Source organism: Lipotes vexillifer, unplaced genomic scaffold, assembly GCF_000442215.2.
Source record: "Lipotes vexillifer unplaced genomic scaffold, Lipotes_vexillifer_v1.1 scaffold618, whole genome shotgun sequence".
NCBI lineage: Eukaryota > Metazoa > Chordata > Mammalia > Artiodactyla > Lipotidae > Lipotes > Lipotes vexillifer.
Window position 1 is genome coordinate 1,076,840 of NW_006799025.1, and position 18,593 is coordinate 1,095,432.

The following is an 18,593-nucleotide window of genomic DNA, read 5'->3' on the forward strand; positions in this document are numbered from 1 at the left end:
GGTGAAAACGTTCAATTTCAGAAGGAGTGGTATCCTCTGGGGAGGATCAGTGAAAGTGCCAAAATAAAGAAACACTCCAAAAAGAGGTTTAGGAATTCACTGACCATGTACCACCAGTTCAGAGGGAAAACCCTGGAAAGATCTGGGGGTGTCTGGTGAGAAGGGAAGAAAGGAAGTAAGAGTTGGCTGAGGAATAAGAAAGAAGGATGAATGAATGAAACTGTGTAAAGTATTTCAGTGGTTATGTATTTTCATTGTTAACATTTCTATTGATGGAAAGATAAATGTTCCATTATTGGGCTGCCACAACAAAATACCATAGACCGGGTGACTTAAAAAGCAGGCATTTATTTCTCCCAGTTCTAGAACCTGAAAATCCAAGATCAAGGTACCAGCAGGATTAGTGTCTGATGAGAGCTCTCTCCTTAGGTTGCAGATGGCTGCTTTCTCTCTGTGATCTCACATGGCAGAGAGAGAAAGATCAAGCTCTCTGGTGCCTCCTCTTACAAGAGCACTAATCCCATCATGCAAGGCCCCGACCATCATGACCTCATCTAACCCTATTACCTCCCAGAGTCTCCATCTCCAAATACCATCTGATTGAGGGTTAGGGTTTCAACATATGAATTTTGCGGTGGGGTGGGCACAAACATTCAGCCCATAACAAATGCTATTACTGCTTGTTATGACCACAAATAGAGCTGTTCTCATAGTACATTTTATTGTTGAACAGAATTCAGGCACAGGAAACAAATATCGAACAAAGAAGGACCACATGATGTGTAAACTTATGTGCCTGTGCATTGCTTACTCTTCTACCATTGGTGGATTGACAACGATCACTGGTACCTCCACCAACTTGATCTTCGCTGAGCATTTCAATATGTAAGTAAAACTGTTGGACTGGTGACTTAATAAATGGACAACACACAAATTATAAGAATTATTCTTACCTGTTTCAGAGAATCCAAAGACAGAGATGCTATATAGAGTTAACTCTCCTTTGTTCCCCATCAGGACTTCTATATGTCTAGAAACATGCCCTTCCACTCGTTCCCATGGAGTTAAATATGTAGGACATAGTGAATTAACAGGTGTTTGCAGATTGCAAGGTCACCTTAAAAGAAATAACTCCTGGATGACCATGCTCACCAAACACAGAAGACACTTTTCATTATAAATAATATTGCAAATGGTAGTTACCTACAAAGAAAGGGGATTGTTTACATGGGACAATTTATGTAGGGTTTTGCAACTGACATTTGAACTTAAATGATGAGCAGGAAACAGAATTGCTCATTACAGAAAATTTGGTGTTGAGATTGAAAAAGATTTGAAGGATTGTGCAATTACCAAAAATAGCAGTAATAAAGTATTCTAAGGACAGATGTATGAATCTGAATATAAGTTACTGCTGTGATGTTACTCAAGTGCAGAAAATGGGGAACCTTGGATACAGTCAGAGCACTTGAGTTAAAAATTCCACAATTTTCAGTCACTTACTTTGTGAATTTGAACAATAAAAAGTAAATAACTCTTCCAAGACTTAATTTTTTCATACCTAAAATAGTCACAGTTCATATGATTATTGTGAGAATTAAATGAAGTAGACTATGTAAAGATACTTGGTCCCATGTGAGAACTATTGAAGCAACAGTCTGAAAGTCCATGCTTTTTTGTGAGAGCTCAATCTGATCCTGCACCCAAGGTATATTTTCAAGGACTAATAGGACAGATAATTGTCAGACTGCCTGGAAGGTGGGCAGTGCTGAGGATGGCCTGGAACAGGATTTAGGTCCTTTTCACAGAAAAATTTAGGAAAACCACACTCTAGGAAACAGACTCACAAACTCTGTGAACTTTCTGAAATTATTTGCAAGATGTTCCAAGAAATCCAAGATTTCAAAAAATGTCACCCTCCGTTCTGGAAAGAATGAGAACTCATGTACAAAAAGGAACACTAACAGAACAATTTAGGGAATTTATAACACAGACCTCCATGTGTGCTTATTGTTTCTATTAGTATACAACCATCATGTGTACTCCAACGGCCTACTTAGAAAGGAACCTTAGAAAGACATTTGGTTTATAAGTGGGAGACTTCTGAAATTCCTAGTGCAGAGAAGTTTTATCCCATTTATCTCCTAGTTCAAGATAGGAAATGTACTGATCCCTTTCTGAAAGCTAGACTTCTGTCCTTTCACACGAATCCCCCAAAGAAAGAGATTCCACATTTCAGTCCTCTCTGCAAATCTCTTTTTCTAAAATTTAGACCAATTTTTTATGTTTTATCTTTGTTGGTGTTAGAGAACTGCTGGTTTCCACCATTCCCATGAAATTACTTGGCATTGTCAAAATGACCATATTGAGTTTGCCCTTGGTCTTTGTGTTCTTGCCCGATGTATCGACAAAATTTTCTTTCTTTTATTTAACTGTTCCTTTGACTCTCTGAATGCATTCATCCATTTGCAATGACAGATTGAGAGCATTGTAGCACTTTGGGCAAAATGTTTCAGTAACTATTTTCCCCAATTGTCTAATCTTCTAGTTCTCCTAATCATGGGAATTTGGCCAAAATGTTCTTTAAATTTAGAAAATACTTAAAATGTACTTTAAAATTTAGTGATTTTTTTTCTTCAAGTTTTCTTTAACATTAAGAGTTATATGGGGGAAAAAAGTTATATGAAAAAACTCAAAGTATCCCTTCTTGATAGAAAATATTAAAATAGAAGGGGGAAAACAACCTTATGTAACAAAATATAATTGATACTATTAAACAAACTAGATATTTAATAAATGTTTTCTTAAATATTGACCCTAAAAAACACAACAGCAACCCAAAGCAACAATGGAATGAAATGCCTTCAGTTTCACTGGAAAAAGTTTCAGAAACTTAAAACTGCAGAAAATAAAAAAGATTTCTTTTCTATGTTCAGATGTTTGGAGCCAGAGAGAAACCGCCCTTTATTTCCAAATCCACTACAATAATCTCACCTTTTCTCTTGACACTGCTTGCCATCTTTTTGAGCAATACCAACAATCATTTTGTACAAATTCATTTTGGGTCTTGCCAACTTCCAAAGGGTACATAAGCATGAGAGTCAATGATTTCCTGCCTTTGACATTTAGAAAAAAGTGCTATCTTACAAATAAACTATGGGAGGAAGAGATTGGATAACACATTTAAAAGCCTTATCTATCTGTCTATCTATTTACCTATACATAAAATATATTTATATATTATACATGTGATGTCTTTTGTTCTCTTTTTTACACAAAGGAAATAAGAACAATGAATTCTGAGAAACCTAAATTTTATTCTGTGCAAATAAAAAACAGATCTTCACTTATTCACTCAGTCAATCAACAAACATTTGTTGAGGACTGACAATGTGCAAGGCATGGTTCTGAATTCTTTCGGAAAAGGCAAAAAATAAAAATTACCAGAAAGAAGATTCCATCTCATTGTCTAGACAAAACATACATATATGGAAACCATGAAAAAATTTAAAACATAATAACATTTGTTCTTTGACATATAAGGAAGAAGGTACAGTGACATGTATTGAGCCCTTGCCAATCCTATATATCCTTGCTGTGGAAGTGGTATACAGTGGTAATTAAAGGTATAGCTCTGAGATTAAAATGTCTGTGTTCAAATACCAACTCTTGGACAAATTACTTAATGTCTTTAAGCCTGTTATTTTGCCAGAAAATAAATGAAGATAATAATAGGATCTCTCTCTCTCTCTCAGAGAGTTGTTTTGAGTTTTACATAAAATAAATAGCACTTAGTGCCTAACACAAAGCATGTGCTCCATTAATGTTGGCTATTATTAGTAGAGTTGAGAAAGTTGACATTCAGCTTAGCAGTTTGAAGACCAAACCAAGATCAGTCAGACCCCAAAGTCTGTTCTCCCTAAAATATTACCTTCCTAGAAACAGTTGAACATGCATCCTTAAAGAGGACTCTAGCTGTGTGCAGCACCCCTTGATCAGTAGAGAAAATCTGTGCAGCACCCCTTGATCAGTAGAGAAAATCTGTCTGTGTAACCTGGCCCAATCTTAAAAGTGGTAAACACCATGTTTATGGAGAAAATGACTGCAAATAACCCATAAAATCAAAGCACAAAAATCGTGTCATCAGTTTTTCAGGGAGGCAGTGGAATAGTCTGTGCATGTCTTTGCACAGTTGAGAATAGCAGTGTGCACATTGGCGTTATAAGAGTCTGGGGACGGGAGACCAGTTAGGAGTTTATTACCAATGTATTGACAAATGATGAGAGGCAGAAGTAGATTAGCTGTGAAGTGGTGGGGGGATTTAGACTTAGGGCACTGTACAGTCAGAAGGTAGTGAGTAACTAGGTGTGAGGATGTAAGGGTCAGGAGGGGTTAAGGCAACTCTGGGAAATTTTGACAATATGGCTGTATAGATAGTGATGTCATGAACTTCTAGAGAAGTCATGGCAGGTTCATTAGAGAAATAAATAAATTTTATTTTGAGTATATTGAAGTGGCCTGCTCAGAATCTATCCACAAGGAGATTTTCAGCAGGCATTTGCAAATACATTGTTGAAATTAGTTGTAAATTCGGGACTCTCTATATATATCAACACAGATATTAAAATCTTGACTCTAGAAATGGTCATATAGGGAGAAAAAAAGTTAAAAGAATTGAGACCTGGATAGATTCATAGGAAATATTAACAAGAAAGAAGATGAGAAAAGTTAATCAAGGTAGGTGGAGAACCAGGAGCACATGGGATTTTTTTTTTGGTTTTTTTTTGCGGTACGCGGGCCTCTCACTGCTGTGGCCTCTCCCGTTGTGGAGCACAGGCTCCGGACGCACAGGCTCAGCGGCCATGGCTCACGGGCCCAGCCGCTCCGCGGCATGGGGGATCTTCCCGGACCGGGGCACGAACCTGTGTGCCCTGCATCAGCAGGCGGACTCTCAACCACCGCGCCACCAGGGAAGCCCCACGTGGGATTTTGAAAGACAGAGGAGACCATTTTCCAAAGGGAGGATTGCCTTTTATGTTATTAATAGCTGTTGCATTTGTTAAGTGATATTGATGCATCAAAACTCCTCTGTTATGAAAGCAGTAATTGTCCCTAATAATATTTCCCTTAGTAACTTTATTTTAATATCAAAAGATTATTCAGTTACTTAGATGATTCCCAGGAACAGTCAGCACTTCATTTATGTCTTGGTACAGTTCAATGCAACCAACGTTTATTGATCACCTTCCTGTGCCCCTTGTGGGCTAAAAGATGAAGAAGACAGTAATTCATGAAGCCTTTAGAAGTTTGCAATCAGGGGTGGTAGTTGTGCATAAGACAACTTTTGTGGATAAGACAAATTCATAGAAATGTGAGTACAGTTTATGATAAGAGGAGATGGGAATGAAAGTTCTGGAGTAACCAAACAGTTTCAAATGATACAGCATCCACACAAGGAGAGAAGGAAACTGGCAGAATTGGCAGGTCTTTCAAGAACCAGAGTAGCAAGAAATGGCTTACTTACAGGGTGAGATTTATTAACAATAGTGTTAGGAAAGGAGGAGATTGGGTGATGACTAGAAGAGTCTATCAGAGCAGAAGGGTCAGGTAGAGAGCACTGAGCCAGCACGATTTCCCTGATGAGAAGAGGAAACAAAGAATATTTCCAGAATGCCCTATTCCAAGGATTAGTCATAACTAATGGTGAGTTAATCACAAGGCAGCCAGAATTCAGGTGTCACAGGTACTAGATTCAAAGATTAAGAACACAAGGAATTTCATACCTTCTGGCTGAGTTAGAGAATTGGCTTAGTCTTCTCAGTATTGTTCTGAAAATCACTTTCTAAGCTATACATCAGCTTATGACAATAAGGGAGTGATTCAGTCAAACTAGCCACATTCCCAGCTTTGCAACTCTTTCAAATAATACTTGTTATGTGTGCAGGTTTATATTTTATAAAAAGAAAATGCAACGCATGAATGCAAATACCCATGCAGTCTTTACTTGTCACTGTCAGCAAAGTTGTTTTCTCAAGACTTTTGCTAGCATGGCCCCCTCACAGATGGTCAGAGAGGCAATGAGGCTGCAGAGTGAAAAGGGCAATGGGACTCAGGCCAAGTGCCTCCACTGACTAGTGATCATGATTTAAACTCTTGGAGCCTCGGTTTCCTCATCTGTGGAATGAGGGCATGCATACATGTGATTTGAGAGGTCTCTGTCTTCACTTGTCCCTTTTCATTATCACTCAGCAGGACACATCCTTCTTTCCCAAGACTGACATTTCTACTCTTGTTTCTATTCCGTTCCACTTCCACCTCTTAGTCAATCAATATATTCTCTCTCTCGCTCTTTTTTCCCCAAACTTCACATAGCTCTGTTTTTACTGTCTCCTTCCCCTGAGTGTAAAACCAGACTGACACTACCCTTGTTCTAAAGGAACACTCTACCTCTGGTTATACCATGCTTGCTCTTTTTTCCTTTTCTTTGTCAAACTTGAAACAATCATTTAAACTAGCTGCCTTGCCCTCCCACGATGTCCTCACTCCTTAACTCTCTTCAGTCCGAATTCTGCCCCCTACCTCATTGTTCCACTGCACCTGCCCTCTTGGAGGATACTGATGAGGACCAAAAGCCTCTTCTCAGCCATCATCCTACTTGACCCTTACACAACATTGCATGCTCCTGACTCATCCTCCCTTTGGTGGATTAAGAATGGAAGATATCACAAGTAAAATTTTGTAGTTTGCTGATTATCAAAGTAGATTATTCAGCTTGTAGGTGTCAGCAGTGAAATATGTGGGTATACAAAACAGCTTGGAAAGAAGTTGAATTATCAGTGATTAGCACAGTCACTAATTATATGTTAAATAATAACTATTATAGCTTCACAAACCTAGAAATGGTAAAAGAAATGTGTTTATAGGCACCCAGAGGAAGAAGGCTAACCAGTTACCTAGCAATAGCCACTTTCAAAACTTACTATGATTCCCCCCTGCAGAAAAGAGCAATGTGTGTTTCTAAGAAAGAATTTCTCTGGCAAATAACAGAGAAGAAATTTGGATATTGCAGAGTTTGGACTTAGACATTGGTTCAGATTTCAGTCTTGTCATGTATTAGCTTAACTTCTGCAAACATCAGTTTCTGCATCTGTAAAATGGAGGCAAAACTAGAACTTATAACATTATTATGAGGATTAAATGGCATAGTGCATCCGTGGCCCTTAGCAGAGGGCCTGGCAGGTGGGAAATTGTCAATAACCCTATAACCATTTTTTGTTGCTGCTGCTTCTACTTTTGCCATTGCTATTAGAAAGCTAAGCCTGGCTCATGAGTAACGAGTAATTAATATTTCAAAAGAAACCCCTGGAAGTACATAAATACAAAACTGAAAAGTGACTTTGACTCAGAAATCATCAAAACAGTCATTAATCAAAAGGACTATAATCAGCGTGGATACCAGCTGATCGCACTCTTAATGGCCAAAATCTGTTTCAAGGCTGTAAACGTCCACAACCGCACCCATTCTTTTGAGACCAGTACTGTGTATTTCATTAGTATGATTTGTGATCTTGTACATGGACATAAGAATTGCATCAACAACACCATCTTCCTAAATGTCAACATTGACGCACATACATGCTTTAGGTCAAAGCATGTCTCTCCTATGGTGCCATCACTCCTATATGGTGTTCTAAAATGTCCTTAAAACATCAAGTTTGTACTCTAGCTTATGGATGTCTTGCAATATATATGGAATTTTCTCTTTTCACCTGGGAGCTGGTGTTGAGGACACTAGGCTTTAATGAAGAGAGGTTGTGTTTTCAACATTCGTCCTGGGTGTAAATATCCAGCTTGACTGCATTCTGTGACCTTGAGCGATCCACTTAACCTTCAGAGACTGTGTTTTTCAGTGTAAAATGAAAATATAATGCTTTGCCCACAGGATTTTTGTTAGAATTAAATGCGCTTAGCTCATTCCTCTAAGACATAGGGAGCCCCAGGTGCATTTCCTCTTCCGCTCACCTCCATTTACTTCCGAAATTATCACACCCATTTCCATGGTTTATAAATCCACCTGTATGTGGGTAACCACCAATTTTACATCTCTAACCTGCCCTCTCAATTCCAGACTCATTTGTCTAACTGCCTAACCACCATGGCCACTTGGAAAACTAAGGGACATCTCACATTAACATGCCCACAGCAGCTTCCTAATCCATCATTCCTTCTGCCAACCTGTTCTTCCCTCAGACTTCATTTCAATGAATAGCACCTTTTCCCAATTTCATACATTTTATGCCAAACATTTGTAAAATTTATTGCCTTCTCTTCATCTTCACTGCAACTTATGTAAATTAAGCTAAAATCTACTCAACTCCACTGTTTTTAAAATGTTTTTGAAAGCTGAAAAATAACAATTTAAAAATAAATAAATAAGAAAAGAAAAACAGCATGAATTTATTACCTCATAATTTCTGTGGGTCAGGCATCTAGGCAGTTTAGACAGGTCCTTTGCTGAGCTGAAATCAAGGTGTCAGCTGGGCCTGCAATCTCCACAGAAGCTCAGGGTCTTCATTCAGGCTGTTGAGAGAATTCAATTCGTTGTGTTTGAATTACTGAGGTGCCCATTTTATAGCTGACTATTGGCGTAAGGTCACTCTCAGCAACTAGATGCTACCCCTAGATCCTTGCCGTGTGGCCCCTTCCTTCGGCAACATGGAAGCTCACTTCTTTAGGCCAGCAGGAAAATCTCTTTTTTAAGGGCTCCCTTGAGTAAGTCAGGCCCACCCAAGATAATCTCCCTTTTGATTAACTCAGAGTCCATTTGTGGGAACCTCTGCAAAATCCTTTCACTTTAGCCATAAAAGAACCTAATCCCAGGAATAAAATCTTGCCCTATTTACAAGTTCTGGCCACACAGAAGGAGAAAGGAATATACTAAGCATATATACCAGGGGCAGGATTCTTGGGGTTCATCTTGGAACTCTGCCTACCACACTCGACTTCCACTCTTGTTATGGTCAATCTTGACAATCCATCTAGCTAACACGTTTTATGAAATTCATAAATTTACATAGATTTTAAATTAGATCATGTCACTAGCTTACTTACTATGTTCCAATTACTCCTAATTGCATTAGTATTAAAATCCAAATTCCTTCTGATGGCCTACAAGGTTATATATGATCTGACCCCTATTGGCTACTTCTTGGGACTTTATTTCATGTGACTGTAAATTTAGCTCACTACCCACAGCCACACTGGTCTTCCAAACTCATTCCTACCCCAGGACCTTTGTACTTGCTACTTCCTCTGTCTGGAATGCTATTTCCCAGTTATCTACACGACTGGCTCCTTCTTGCCATTTAGATCTCATCTCAACTATCTCTTTTGTTGGTCACACTATGTAAAATTTCTCCCTCCACCTAATAACTTTTTATCATATTATTCTATTTTATTTTCTGATTCATTATATGCTCACCTGTTTGTTTATTGCCTGTGTTCTTCATTTAATATAAACTGTGAGAGCCTGGACTATGTCCATCTAATTCGCTACTACATGCCCAAAACTAGGAGACTATCCGGCACATGGTAGACACCCAAAACACAGTGTTGGGTGAAAGAAAAGGATTCTATTAGAATTAAATGTACTTAACATAGTTTATGATAGAAGAAATCTATATCTGCTTTAGGCAGACACCTGCAGTCCCTTCACTTATAGGATATGAGGAAGTGGGAAAAGAACTACCACAGTGAAACTAATGCCACTCATTCCACTTTCATTCAAAATATTTACACCTGCATGGTGTTTACTTTCTTACTACTGAGTTAAAAAACAAAGACAAAACAAACAAAACAACCCCCAGAGTTCATTTTTCTAAATGACCTATCCCTCCAGGTAAAAATTTTGAAAAGCCCCTCTTCGGTCAAATCTCACAGGACTCTCTGCAGTGGGTGGGGAGAACAATGCAGCCTGATTTCAAGGTATGAGCTACAGATGGTGAAAAATGAAATTGGGTTTGGGGCATTGTTTTGAACCTGATCCAAGCAGCATTTCTCAATGTCTTCAGGCTGAACAAAATAACATAGGCCACTGACCTGTAATCCAAGTCTAATAAATTGATGGGAGAAAAGCTTAAGCCTTTTCCCACTTATTTTATTTTCCAACTGAAAACAACATTTATTTTTAAGCAGGCAATTCTCAGTAGAACCTCATGGACATGGTGAAGCATTTTTTTCCATTCATCAATTCTCTGTATTCTGTAGCATTTTTTACTTATCATTTGTCTCTTTCTACTGGCATAAATATATAAGCTAATCCTAGGATCTCTTCAAAGTAGATGGAATCATCCTCAAGTTGCCAATAACTCTAGGACCCAGGGAGATCAGCTCAAAGAAATTGTAGACAACATTAAAAATTTGCAGTTTTGAAAGCTTAATTTTGTTTTTTTAAAAACAGCCTTTGCATTTTTTAGGAACCATTCTAAAATAGAAGGAGTGCTCTAAAATAAATAAATTTGGCTTATGTTGAGGCATGTAGCATGAATCTTCTCATTTATTTACATGATCTTTTTTAAGTGGCAAAAAATACAAGCTACGATTTAAATAGAAAAAAAATATTGAAAATCTGTCATTTCTATAAAGTTCTCTATATTTTGTGATTTCAAAAATAATTTTAAAAAATGTTAACAGTGTTTTTATTACTTCTGTATTATATTCTGTACTTTTCCAATTTCTGACTCTGTGTTACTGCTTCACGAAGAAAATTTAAAGGCAACTGTTTCTCAAATTTTCTTTTTTTTCCCCACACAGTCATAAAATAGATGACTATATGAAATTTAGACTACGTTTTGAAACAATGAATGTGAGGTTACCAAAGAAACTGTGCTTGTACCTGACCTTTTTTTGTTGCTATTGTCTTCTTCTTATTATGTGAGCTAAAAAGCTGAAAATAACTAGGAGAGAGAAAGGAAAAAGTTGATGTTTTCCACAGGACTTTTAATTATTTTTATCTGATTTATTCTGTTTGACTGAGCCCCAAAGCACTGTCTAATTCTAGGAAGAAAGGGCTAGAATATGTCTGGTAAGATGGTTGCAGTTGCTCTGGGGCAGAAGAAACAGAGAGGGAAACAGCTTTAAGAGACAACGCGGGTGGGGTCTGAGTCACTTCCGAGTCTGGGATGTCAGCTCCCAAGACGAAATGGTAATGGACACATTCAGTTTTGTTAAGTTAATTCTCATCTGTTCCCAAGTCTGCTTGTTTGTCTTTCCTCACTCATATACTGATGATTTGAGTACGAACAACAAAATGCACACACCCATGCATACCCATTTCTTGTGCATTTCCATGAGTAGCACGTACCGTGGTAGGTTCCTTCACAAACACTTCCTTATAGATTGAATAAAGGGAGCAAAAGTTATAACATGCCCACTCTTGTTTTTGTGGGAAGCAGCAATAATTATGCAGTTACAGACTCAAGAGGTGAGGAGTAAAACTAACTTCTGTATTTAATGGTGAATACCTCCCACATCTTCCTTCTTGGCTGGTGGCACAGGAAAGATGGGAAGTGCTGCTTCCCACTGACCATCAGAAAGGATTCCACTTGTATTCCTTCTCTGAATACGTTTCCATATTTTCACACAGGCGCTACCCTGATTGTCATTGCATCAACTTTGGATCGTGGTTTCTGATGTCCTTCCCGGCTGCTATTATTATTCTCCTCTTGTCATGGATCTGGCTTCAGTGGCTTTTCTTAGGATTCAAGTGAGTACATATTCCATGTTAATCAGATAAATAAAGGTGTCTGGGTTCCATGTTCTCAGCCCTTCATTCAGGGCTTTTACACCTATTTCACGAGTGCTGCATTTCTGCATTTCTCTTATCCACAAAACTGACACGTATGAACACATACATTAAGGATCCTCTAGAATATCACCTAACCAGTGTTGACTGTGGAAGAGAGTTTGTAGACAGAAATTCCATCTTGGTCTCCTTTGATCCCAACCCATTTAGACATTAATAGACCAGAAGGGCATATGAAGCTCATTATGGTGAGGACCCAGTCCAACCTGTTAAAGTGTTATTTTAAGAAGTTTTGTCCCTCCTCTTGGTTTAATGTGGGGATTTCCTCAGGTTATTGAGTTACTTTAAACTGTAATATGCAGGGCTTCCTGCTTCATCCTAGTACCAACATTGATTTGCCCTTGAAAAACGAAAGAATATTGGATTGGGAATTGGGAGACCAGGGACAAAGTTGTGGCTGCTCACGAGCCAGATGAGTGATCTTTGCAAGTCCTGATCCATTCTCAGTCTCAGTATCTTCAACTAAATACCATAGAATTTAACTGGAAGATCAGCAAGATCACTTTCAATGCTGTAATTCTAACATGGATGGGCCCCATTTGAATACAGAGAAGTCAAGGTAGGAAACACTGATCAATCAAGAGCTGGAAAATATCAAATATATGCATTCAAGGAGAATTTACAAGTGTTTCTTTGGCTGGGACTGAAGTTGGTGGTTCATAAGTATCAATGAGTTACATGACTTAAATGACAGCCAACACTTAAAATTATACAGGGCTCCACAGCAAAATCTAAAATGCTACATCATAGATTCACCATATATAATACTCCAAAAGAAAGGGGAAAGGGCTGTATATCAAACCTTGAGTATTCTTTTTCCAAAAAAAACCCCCCAAAAATTCAACTTCATTTTCATAGGGTTTTATTTAAATAATTTCAAGGACCTATGAATGAAAACACGTGTTATCCACCAAGCAGGGGAGACTGAAGTCAGCTTTTTGTACTTCCTTTGAACAGCAAAATACTGCAATCAGGTCATATTCCATGCCTGTGCCCAAATTTTCCAAGCTTAGTCATGTAAGGACTGACATTCTTCTCTCTCTGTTCCTCTTCCTGGTTCTTCTCCAGAACTGCCACAGTTTTGTTAGTAGTGGGGAGATGGTACTGATGATTTTTTGAAAAATCTATTTGTCCAGATTGTGGGAGCAGTGTGAGGTTGTCCTCCTGCTGCAGCAAATGTGTGGAATGTCACCGCCTTCAGCAGGTGGGCATTAGTGGGGAGAGGCTAGCTGTATACTAAGTTGGCCCCCTGCTGAAGCAAATGTGTGGAATGTCACCGCCTTCAGCAGGTGGGCATTAGTGGGGAGAGGCTAGCTGTATACTAAATGCCCTTTCCTGGAAATCCAAGCTTTTGGGGGTCGATTCAATCGTACAGGTAGCAAAGCAGAATGCAGGGGACAGGAATCCCAAACCAACAGAGAAAGCATCCGGTCTCAGACCCACAGCTGTTTTGTTCTTTTTTTGCTGCATATAATGACTTTATAAAATAAGTATGCAACCCTTGTCATTATTCTGAAGTCGCCCACCGCTTAAAAAGGAGAAATCAAGAAGATAAAGGGCAGATGTACTGAAATGTGTTTCTCTATGAGGAAAAACATCCTGTGAAGTGCATATATTAGGCCAAGTCCATAAATCATGATCAGTAGCATGTTGAAACTGTCCCCTTATGGTCCACTGTTGGTTAGACATGGCACAGTTTCATGCTCCAGCTGATTCTTCAGTGTCCTTTTCAGTCTGCCAGGGTGTTCACCTCCAGAGGTTTTAGATTGAGAAACAGAAATTATCAGCCCCTCCTCTGGCAGGCCACCATACATTCTGATTAGCGTGTTGGCTGTTAACACAGTTAACTCACCCATCATAAATGACCCCAACCCACTCGGGAAGTGAAGCTCATCTATCAGTGCCACGGAAGTTATTTAAAAGGAGAGGTTGATGCATTGTCATATGCTTCATCAGTTCCTTTGTGAAGACATTAACCTTCATTTGTAGCAAAGCCAGTATGGCTTTTAACTTAACTATTGATTATCCCCAACCAAAGTGACAAAATACATATGCAGTCTACTGGGTAGAAAACAGTTTCTAAGGAGACTCACTCATCTTTTTCTTTAACTCTACTTTTTAATTCTACGGATGGTTCTCAAGGCAGTCCACGGATCAGTTTCTTTTTTAATGGTACGATTTATATTGTGACAAAGGGAAAAACTTCAAGACTGGCACTAGTCATAATTGAATTGAGCTACAAAAATTAAGTATTACCTCACTGATCTTAAACACAACAACCAATCATGTTCCCTGGGAGTTGTGTGTGCATGAGGGTCATTATGAATATGTAGGATGGACGACTTACAAACTGAGGAAACTCTGATCCTTCACAGGGAGTAATAGTCCAAACAAATCTGAGTAGCAGGGTTACAGAAAAATAAATAAATGAAATGTGTCTTTGTGTGATAGCTGCCCTCCCCAAAATATCAATGTTTACCCCAGCAATTTTACAGAAGAAAATGTCCCTGATTTCTTTTTTTAAAAAACTGCTTTATTGAGGTATGACTGACATACAAAGAGCTGTAGATATTAAATGTACACAAAACTTACTGTGTTTGCAGATAAACATACACCCATGAAACCATCATCAATATCAATGCCATAAACTTCTCCATCACTTCCAAAAAGTTTCCTCCCATCTCCTTTGCTTTTTGGGTTTTTTTTCATTTTTCCTTTTGTAGTAAAAGCCCTTCATATAAGATCTACCCTCAGCAAAATTTTAAGTATATAATACAGTATTGTTCTTCATAGGCTTTATTTTGTACAGAGATCTCCAGAACTTACTTATTTTGCATAACTGAAACTTTGTACCCTTTGGCCAACACCTCCCCATTTTCCCCTTACCCCAGCCCCTGGCAATCACCATTTTACTGTCTACTTCTATGTGTTTAACTGTTTTAGATTCCACATATAAGTGAGATTATGCAGTATTTGTTTTTCTGTGTCTGACTTATTTCATTCAGCATCATGTCTTCCAGGTCCATCCATATTGTAGCATGTATCAGTGCTTTATTCCTTTTTATAAGTAAATAATATTCCATTGTATGTATATACCACCACTTTTTCTTTATCCGTTTGTCCATCCATGGACATCTGAGTTGTTTCCATATTTTGGCTATTGTGAATAATGCTGCAATGGATATATTTGAATGCAGATATCTCTTCAAGATCTAGATGTCAATGTCTTTAGATATATACCCGGAAGTCCTTTCTATACCAACATATAATCTAACGGAACTACTCATAGACATTCCAAGAGATAATCCATAAGAAACTTGCCATTTTCCCATTTTTTTCTTCCTCTGGAGGGATTTTTTAATTTTATTTTATTTATTTATTTATTTATTTTGCGATATGTGGGCCTCTCACTGTCGTGGCCTTTCCCGTTGCCGGACGCGCAAGCTCAGCGGCCATGGCTCACGGGCCCAGCCGCTCCACGGCATGTGGGATCCCCCCGGACCGGGGCATGAACCCATATCCCCTGCATCGGCAGGCGGACTCTCAACCACCGCGCCACCAGGGAGGCCCGATTTTTTAATTTTAATCAAGGTTTAGAGCAGCACTTCACAAAAAACTGTTCAAGGTTTTGAAGACCCTGGACTTCAGGATAGGTAAATTAGTCACAGGAGAAAGGGCTCACTAAAACAAGCAGCTAAAAGAAATAGAGACTGACAGTTACTATTAGAAGTAAATTGGAAAATTATCTGGTTGATGCTATTAGGACATAAGGAGTAAAGAAACTCAAAACAACAACAACAACTAATAGAATCGGTTTTAGTTCTGAGAACAGACCTAGTTTGAACTCTGTTCATCTTCAGTGTATGTGACTTCCGTGCCCTAGTGTATAACTGGAGTTTAGCAGATTTTGTGAAAATTGATGGATCTAGCAACCAACTATCTCATAAATTTGACAGAGGTACTGAGTGAATGAATCAAGTATTTACCGTGTATGTCAGTGTTTAGAGATACTGGGCCAAAAAAAAATCCATGATACTGCCCCTGCCCTCTAATAATTTGTTTCACTAGTGAGATAAAACTTATACATGTGCGAAAATTAACAATAAAGATACTTAAGAATATATTAAAATATATAACAATCAGGTATATAATGAAGTATTAAATTAGAGATGAGTGGTACATGGCAAAATTCCAGTGGTGCAAAAGGACTTGGAAGAGATCAGTGGATGATGTCATGGGAGATATGGAATGAAAATTAAACACTGAAAATTAAGCAAACCAGGGAAAAACAAAAAAGGGGAGAAGAAATTCAAAGAAGGAGATAGGGGTATAGGCAAAAAGCACAGCTTTTTGTTATTAGCAGGGAGATTTGTATTTTCTGATGCTTTGACACAAGTATCTTCTATAAAGGGAGAATTCTTTGCTTAACAGGCTTAATTATTCTTTTCAGCTTTAAGGAGATGGCACAGTGTGGCAAAACCGCAACAGCCAAACAGAAAGCTTGTGCTGAGGTTATTAAACAAGAATACCAAAAACTTGGACCAATAAAGTAAGTTACATACACACACACACACACACACACACACACACACACACAAGCAAGCAAGCAAACAAACACACAGAGAGATGCTGCTTATACTGCAAGTATTTGTTTAAAGGCAAATATGTGCACAGTTGTCTTAGTGTATTTATTACACTTGATAAGGGCCCTGAATGTTCTAACCTTTGTGAATATAACTCAACATGATAAAATACATACCCTGTCTAACTAAAACTTACCAGGTGGAAGGACAAGAAGCTGAAAGGCCCACAGAGGAGTAAAGCCCCTTTCTAACTGCAGATTCTCTTAAATACTTGATACATCAGGTTTTTACAGTGCTTAGTGTTCTGCTAAGACTACTTCTGAAAATAGTTCAGGGAGTTTCTACAAATGTCCTAACTGAGAAAAATAAATGAAAGGATTGGAATTTTCCCACAGGTATCAAGAAATTGTGACCTTAGTCCTCTTCATTGTAATGGCCCTGCTATGGTTCACCAGAGATCCTGGGTTTGTGTCTGGCTGGTCCGTGCTTTTTTCAGAGTAAGCATTACATGTTATGTTTGTCAACACTTCCTGTTTTATACTCAGTTTTTCTCCTAAGTGGTTCCTATAACTCTGAAAAACTATAAGATTTTTTTCTTCTTCTTTTCCATCGAAAAGATTTTTTTAATTCTTATCTTTTCAGGAAAAAAAAAAAAAGATAAGGAATGAAATCTAGGGTAAGGCAGCAAACAAGGTAACCAAACTACCCTGTAACTAAAGATAAGTCTCCTTCAGACAAGGCTATTTTCATCTTTACAAAATTAGAATATGATTTGCAGGAAAGCCATGTTTTAAAATGGTCAGGAGTATAGACCTTGGAGCCACACTGCTTGGGTTCCATTCCTGGCTCTTCCACTTACTTTGGGCAAGTCACTTACCTCTCAGTTTCTCCATCTGTAAAATGGCGCTAATTAGAATAGTGCTGCGCTTCTCCCCACAGGAAGTGCAATATAAATGTTTATTATGTGAACTCAATGCCACTCAATACTTCTTAGTAACCTGATATGAATTCATACTCTGTGATTTTTGCTGGCTTAATTTTTTTATTTCTATGGAGGGTTATTTATTTGGTTCATATCTTGTCTTTTCCTCTATTGATGTCCATTTTTGTATTAGTTTGCTATAAATCCGTCCCTGCCCCTATTTTATAAATAAGGAATTCCTGAGTAAGCAATAAGACTGAGTTTACAAACTAATGTTAGAAGCTGGGTCAGAGTTAATTTTATCTCTCAGTGTCTAATATCCCAGCAGACATTGCTGAGTTATGTGAAGTGAGGGGGAAGACTGTAGCATAATTTTCTAAATTAAGGACCATCCTACATGTCAATATAAATACTTTGGTTTTGAGATTCGCATATCTGTCTTTCACTGAAGTCCTCTAGATCCTAAATTCAGCAGATCTCTGATTTGAACTTCCTGTCTCACATCCCCCAGCAAAAATCCATGTAGTGGGGGTAGAAACCAAAAACATTTGAGTCAGATCTATTCTGCCCACATGGAATGAAGAAATTCTTGCATCAGAGCCTTCTGCTTATGTAGGCATTGCCAACATTTTTTTAAAGCTGCCAAGTCGGCGTCCCAATTCCTAGTGAGCACACAAGTGCAGCAATGCAGTGTGGTACATGTTTCAAAGGATCAGCTGCAGCTTTATAAACTTTTTATTCCCATTAGGACAAAAACGTTTCATGTCAAGAAGTCAAAACAAAAGGCAGTATCCAATCATTCAAAGCAGGCTATTCAAAGCAAACTATTATTTAATAGTTTGGTTCGAACTTCATAGTTTTGGAATAGGACCTAGACCAACAGAAAAAATAATTCTTCCTCCTTTTAAAAATCCCACTCCTATCATTCTAGAGAGGGAGAGTCTTCTCTAAACACCAGTATGTAAAAACCAAATGAAATCAGACAGTGGGTAATAAAAACCAGGCAGAAATCCCAATAGGAAATTCAATATAATCAGCTTCTAATTTCTACTCCTTATGGGAGGAAAATGTAATTCAGGAGATGTTTTTTTTTGTAGCAGGAAAACAAGGCGTACTTGCTTTGGGGAGGTGCTCATGATATCTAGAATTCTGAGAGAAAACAATACGAAAAGAAACAAAGCTTTGAAAGAAGAAGGGATTTGAAGATATACATCTAATTGGCAAT

General features: G+C 38.2%; 1 protein-coding gene across 1 annotated transcript in view; it reads left to right on the forward strand.

Annotated features, from left to right (window-relative positions):
• The window catches only part of SLC13A1 (solute carrier family 13 member 1), a 108,056-nt gene that overhangs the window by 46,613 nt on the left and 42,850 nt on the right, over positions 1-18,593 (forward strand). The window contains exons 7-10 of the mRNA XM_007471291.1: positions 734-885; positions 11,645-11,764; positions 16,314-16,412; positions 16,842-16,943. Coding sequence (XP_007471353.1) covers positions 734-885; positions 11,645-11,764; positions 16,314-16,412; positions 16,842-16,943 — 473 coding nt within the window. The remainder of the gene's footprint in view (positions 1-733; positions 886-11,644; positions 11,765-16,313; positions 16,413-16,841; positions 16,944-18,593) is intronic.